Source organism: Mycetomoellerius zeteki, unplaced genomic scaffold (genome assembly GCF_001594055.1).
Source record: "Mycetomoellerius zeteki isolate Tzet28-1 unplaced genomic scaffold, Tzet1.0 scaffold292, whole genome shotgun sequence".
NCBI classification, from domain to species: Eukaryota; Metazoa; Arthropoda; class Insecta; order Hymenoptera; family Formicidae; genus Mycetomoellerius; species Mycetomoellerius zeteki.
The window spans coordinates 548,115-554,489 of record NW_017257274.1 but is presented as its reverse complement, the minus strand read 5'-3'; the positions used below and the strand labels follow the sequence as shown (position 1 = coordinate 554,489).

The window sequence follows — 6,375 nt, the reverse complement described above, 5'->3', positions numbered from 1 at the left end:
AAATGAACGAATCAGAATTTTCTAGTTAAATCTATTAGAATTCTAGTTGAGATAATCAGAATTCTGATTGATATTATTCTGGTAAAAATGAGAATTTTAATAGATTTTACCAGAAATATTGCAACCAGAATTCTTGTTATCTCAACTAGAATTCTAATAAATTTAATCAGAGAAGATTCTGATTCCATTTTCAATCAGAAATTTTTTTCAGTGTATCTAATATATTCTCAACTTCAAGAAATAATATCTTTTTAAAATCTATTTCTCATGTATTGCGTTGAAACAATATTCGTTTGTGTCATCGCATATGTATCTCGAAAAGTCAAAGCACTTCCGCTCATTATCTGCTTAACTTGCGGTGGCCGGTTAATCAGTGCTGTTAATTACGATAATTGGTGCGGTAGACCGTCTCAACCGAGCTGCGCCAAATTGTCAGTCCCAACGGTGTTTAAGAATGCGAATCTCTCGTACGTTTGCGTTAGCCATCCTATGTGTCTACCTTCGTGATATTTATGTCACCACTTTATCTCAAAATAGCGGCTGGTTTGCGCGCGATAAGAGATACCTGGTGTATCCGCCGCCCGGAAACAATACTCCCACGAAAGTTCAGGTATGTGTAAATTTACATGTTCCAAAGGTGTTCTTAAACAAAACAAATGAGGCCGGATGAAAAATTGGTTAGACCGATATTTCAACGAGATAAAACAACAATTGAGATTTATTTTCTTGTTATTCTTAATAAGTATTAATTGTGAATTTCAAATATACACGACTCGGTGTTCCGCTTTTCTTTAATAAACTAACTGTGCTATATATTTTTCTTATAATAGTAATCAAGATTATTCGGCGTATCAGAGGAACACCTCAATTTTTCATTTAGTTTGGAAAATCTTCAACAAAGTTCACTTGACTTTAAAATTAAATAAAAGTTAAATAAAAATGGACTTGTTATCGTGTTATTCGAATCGTTTTGTACAAACTCGACGGCGGGCGACACGTTTGATGGAGGATTCGCGATATCATCGGTGATATTCGAATCACAGAGTTTTGGGACATCCATTTTCCGATCTAATTTCGTGTGGTTGAACCTCGATCGCTGGCGGCACTAGTGGGCGGATGGCATGGCAAGAGGGAGGATGGGGTGATTCGATCTCTGGTTGTGGCAAACGATCGATGACACCTTCCTATATTTGAAAACCGTTCCAGTTAATCCTCGGCCTCGGTTTACCCATGGAAGTTGACGTCAGCATGATTATCGGCTACGTGATGAAATTTAATTACGTCCTGCCCTTTAACGCCTCGTACTTGACGGATCCATACGTCCGCTATGACAGATCGATCAACCGCCATGTCGAGCCTGATGGAAATGATGCCTCTCCGCCAAATGCGAAAGGTATCATGTTCTTTGCTTGCGCGGCATATAAAATTAATTGAAGCTATTGTCCTTTCAGAGGGGTTTTCCGCGTTCAACTCGCATCGGAAATAAAATAATCTCGAATCATTATTCAAACGATTAATTCGTAGCATTTAATCTGCATTAATTCTATATGAATTAATTGAAGCGATTGTGACAGCTTTTCCCATTTATATTTTTACTCACACATTCTCATATGTATAATAAAATGATATCTCAAATCATTGTCCAAATTATTGGACTTATACCGTTAATCTGAGTTTCTATTAGACATAATTTTCTGTTATAAAATATTGTCGAATTATTTGCATCATAATTTTAATTTTTGTATTGAAATTTATATTAGGGCATTAAAAGGTTATTAATACTAAACGTTTACATACACAAATATTGTTAATATATACAATACTTGAAAACTATTTATATTTAATCTAAAGATCATCATATTATTTCCACACCTGAGAAAAGAAAATAAATCCAGAAATCATCGATCGTAATATCCATCGCGCTTATTAATTTATCAAATAACTCTTAATCAGAGAAAAGATATCGATCTGACGCGGATGCAACATACATCTATAACTGATCTGGAAAATTTATCTTGAAGAGATCATTAACTCGGAGATCATTATTTCGGACCTTTTCACGGAAAAATTTCTGCGAAAGGCAAAGTTCATGAATCATGTCTTTCTGCTTCTCGGCATCGATATGTTCAAAAGAAGACGGTTAGATGGTGAAGAAAAACGGTGAGATATTATGTAAGAAGTAGCGTTGACAAGATGCATCGAGAGGGTCTTGAGTTGAATTCTGTCCCTCGAAATCTGACAAGCATACTCGGGACTCAAGGAGCGAAGGCTTAATACCGGAATAAGGCGAGGATTCTTTCCTTTTACATGTTAATAAATCTACTTTCGTTACGTGATCCGTGCGCCTACTTCCTGGAACAGTGGACGTTAATCTAACTCCTTCAATGAAGGACTCTTTCATTCGCTTTGATCTCGTTAATCCAACCTAACATAGCCTGAATCTTTCCCTTTTTTTCTTTAGTTTTTTCTTTTCATCATACCTTTTCTTCCGCTGTATCGGACTCATAATGACTTGTGGCGTTTGATCTTCAGATACTTGACGGTCTTTGAGGATATTTTTCGAGATATTAACCGGTACTGAAGTAGTAAAAAAATATAATAAAGGTTTAGAAAAACGTAATATTACATTTAATCATAAGCTTAAATTACATTTTGTCTATACATCTTTAATCTTAGAGAAGACTTTTATAAAATAAAAAGAATATTTATTTATAAATAATTTCCAAGTGTACATTAATTTCTTAATTAATTTTGAAAGATATTTTAAAGAATTTTTCGCTTGATTGTTCTAAAAATGATGAATGTATAGCTAAATAATCGTTAGGTATAAATTTGTGAATAAAAAGTCTGAAGTAAATGTTTAATTAAAGAACATATTCAACATTTCGTAGTATATATTTCTATACTTTTCTTTTTAATAATCTTAATATTATATTTATTATCTTGTATCATTTTCTTCGCTTATATTTCACCTGTGTTTCTATTGTTATTTTTCCGACGTGAAGCGGTGATATCCAGGTGGGAATGTTACGAAATCCTCGAGTCGGTCTTCGAGACCACACGTTCGGGGAAAGCCTGTCTTTTGAAAACTATTTGCGAAGCCGCAGCAGTGCCTTTTAGACGAAGCCATACTCTGACTGCGCAGCTCGCCCATATTTTCCTCACGTAAGCGTTAATCCGGCAAGTAGTCTCTTAGAGTAATCTTTATCTAAGCCTAGAATAGCTTCACGATTAAGGAACTGTACATTTGCCGTATCATTGTCGTGGCTTATGTTAGGAATAGTTCGCGTTACATGCATGGTCATATTATGCAGCATATCTAGACTCATTGCATATAAACAGCTTATAACACATTTATTCAGAGTGAATAGGACAATTGTCAAAGAAAAAAAATATGTTCTGAATGTTAAAACTTGTATTCTGAATATTATAACTTGTATTGTAACAATTGCAAAACAATATCTTATTTTATTGAACGACAAGCGCAATACAATGAGTACGTTTCATTATCGATATATTTTTGTAATATTATTTTATAATATTTTATAATATTCTGCGTAAGAAATCAGAATTTCATTTTAAAGATATAATAATTTTTATCAATATTTCAGACCTTCCACCACGTCTGAACCATTCAGAAATGCTTTTGATCAAGAATATCGTGCCGCTGAAATCGCAGGTCAACAAGATTCCAACAACTGTGACAATTTATTTCCGGAATGCACGGAAAGCCTTTTAGATTATTTTACTGAAATATTAGAATAACTACACAGTTAAATCTATAGTGTCAAATTTAATCTAACGTGAGTTAGATCGCCATTGCTCCTACTAAATATATCATTATTTTTTTACCAAAAACGATAGTTAAATTTGACTGTATATCGTGTCAATTTGATACTGTATAGTGTCAAATATAACCATTATTTTAGTATAAAATAACGATATGATTGAATAAGAGCAGTGGTGACTCATGTTAAGTTAAATGACACTATCGATCTAACAGTGTATATCATTTTAGAAAAATTTTAAAGTTACGTTTATTGCGTTTAATCAAATTATTATTTTTATTTATACAGAATTTATGTCATGCAGTTTTTATCGCAATGGCAATGGTAGAATCAGCAGTTTTCCTTTGTTACAATTGTATGAAAATATTATTCATCGCAGTCTATTTTAAAAGAAAATGTTTCTTGGCGTTTATGATATTAAATAATAATGAAAGCTGAGTCATATAAAAAATAATTTCTGTATATTTGCTGAAACGTGCAATACGTTGGGAATGAAATTACACGCAATATAGACAGTAAAAAAAACATTGTACTATATTTGTGTTGGAAACGGTTCATATTCTTGTTAACAGTTTGTGTTGAATTTGTTAACAATTCCAGTGTTAATTTAATATGATGTGATTATATTATATAAAGATTTTTTATGTTAAATTGATATTCAACATTTCTTAATGTCAAAATGACACATTTTATGAGTAAATAAACAAATAACGTAAAAATAAAGTGTTATATAAATTCTAAAATGAATAAATAAAATGTGGATTAATTTAACATATATAAATATTAATTATACTAAAAAAAATATACTTCTACATTTTGTTTACAAACTATGTCAGCATTACTTTTTTTGTGATTATTTTTTAAACAATATCTTTATTTCTAATTTATTTTATGTTAAATGAACACAAAAATTTGAGTGGACTGTTTGAGACATACGGAATGTGTTAATTTGACATAAATTTTCCAACAACGTAACTGAAGAGATTTCAAAGACTTAAACGAAGCGTCTTTTTTGATACCAGCATTACCAGCTTCGTTGCACTGCATGATTAGTGATCAGTCTCCTTGACCTTTATAAATTTCGAGCAGATCATTTTCTCTTTGCACCTGTTGTCGAACGAGAGTATTGGCAATAACATCCGATAACTGCGTCACGTTCAGTCGCAAGTGGCACGTCCTTCATACTTCTTGGTTCCATGTGCTTCCTGTCACCACCCCCTTCGTCCGTTCACTTCTGTTCCCGATTGCGTTGGTGAACAGCGATATGACATCCAAAGAAGCCAATTTTAAATTCGACTCAAAATAAATTCCATTCAGTTACTCTATTAAATGAAACCTATTTTCAACGTGGCTACGTGCTTCGGATATGTTATCCTTAATGATGTAATAACAAGTGTGTACACCAAAATTAATTCTAATAAAATTAAAAAATAGAGTTGTAAAACGCATTATAACGCCTGCGTGAATAAAATAATCAATGTATTTAGATTCAAATAATGAAACATTCAAATAAAAGGTTGCAAGTCGAAACAAGCTGGTAATTGTTAATAATTAACGCTTAATATTTAATAATTAAGTGATGTAAATGAAGAGCAAGTTCATACATCAGGCTATTAATTGAAGACACAATTATTCTTAGAGGAATATCAATTTTATGGATTTTTGGTAGACCATATGATCTAGGAATATTCTCGTCAGTGGTCAGTAGTCTTTTGTAGGTAAATTCGTCTAAATAAATTTATTGTTCTTCCATCTATAAACTAGAAGAGACCGTAACTTACTACTAAGTTTTTTGTAGGATCCTTGTCAATTATTTTATAAGTATCATTATCAGATAACAATCGTTCTATTTTTTTTATGTAGCCATTTCGATCTAATACGGTGACGTGGCAACTAAAATAATATCTACATATCTAAAATAGAACTTTAATATACAAGGTAAACTCTGAACTATCTCTTTCAGATCTTCTAAAGCTATAGTCGCAATAATGGGGGACAATGGTGAGCCCATAGGTGTTCCAAAGATTTGTTTGTAAAATTTTTTATTAAGTACAAAAAGTGTCAAATTTAATTCGGTAGCTATTAAAAATTCTTCTTTCAATATGCGGGTGTTATTTGATATATAGTGCCATCTCTTATTAATCTATCAATAGCTAATTCTGTTGGTACGTTGCGCATTGTCCTGTTCTTTAATATTTATAATATCAGGACGGATACGATATGCGACAGAATTTGTGATTTACTAGCTTAAAAAAGGAATCTTGCGTGACGACATAACATTATGTGTACTGGATATCCTGAAACAAAACACCAGAAATTACTTTTTCATAACGTTCAAAATAAATCATTTTTGAATGATTAAAAACCAAACAAAATCGATGTTTATGATATATATTTCAATAATTTAATAATAATTTAATTTTTAATGTCTGTTCAAAAGTCCGACTTTTAGTTGTCGTATCCGAAGCGCAAGCTTTTCGAAAAGTTCAAGATTTTTAGTATCACGTGGAATAGATAAAAAGCCACAGATTTTTGCGAAGAAGGACGAGATTGAAAATCATTACATTATCCTAGATAAATAAATCTG

The 6,375-nt window shown here is 32.0% G+C and overlaps 1 protein-coding gene across 1 annotated transcript; it reads left to right on the top strand.

Moving 5' to 3' along the window:
* The first annotated feature begins 452 nt into the window (after window positions 1-452).
* Window positions 453-3,765, top strand: LOC108724345 (uncharacterized). Its single transcript, XM_018450682.1, has 4 exons — window positions 453-610; window positions 1,207-1,393; window positions 3,006-3,165; window positions 3,612-3,765. The coding sequence occupies exons 1-4, from the start codon at window positions 455-457 to the stop codon at window positions 3,763-3,765; spliced, it is 657 nt and encodes a 218-aa protein (XP_018306184.1). The 5' UTR covers window positions 453-454.
* Window positions 3,766-6,375: the final 2,610 nt, after the last annotated feature.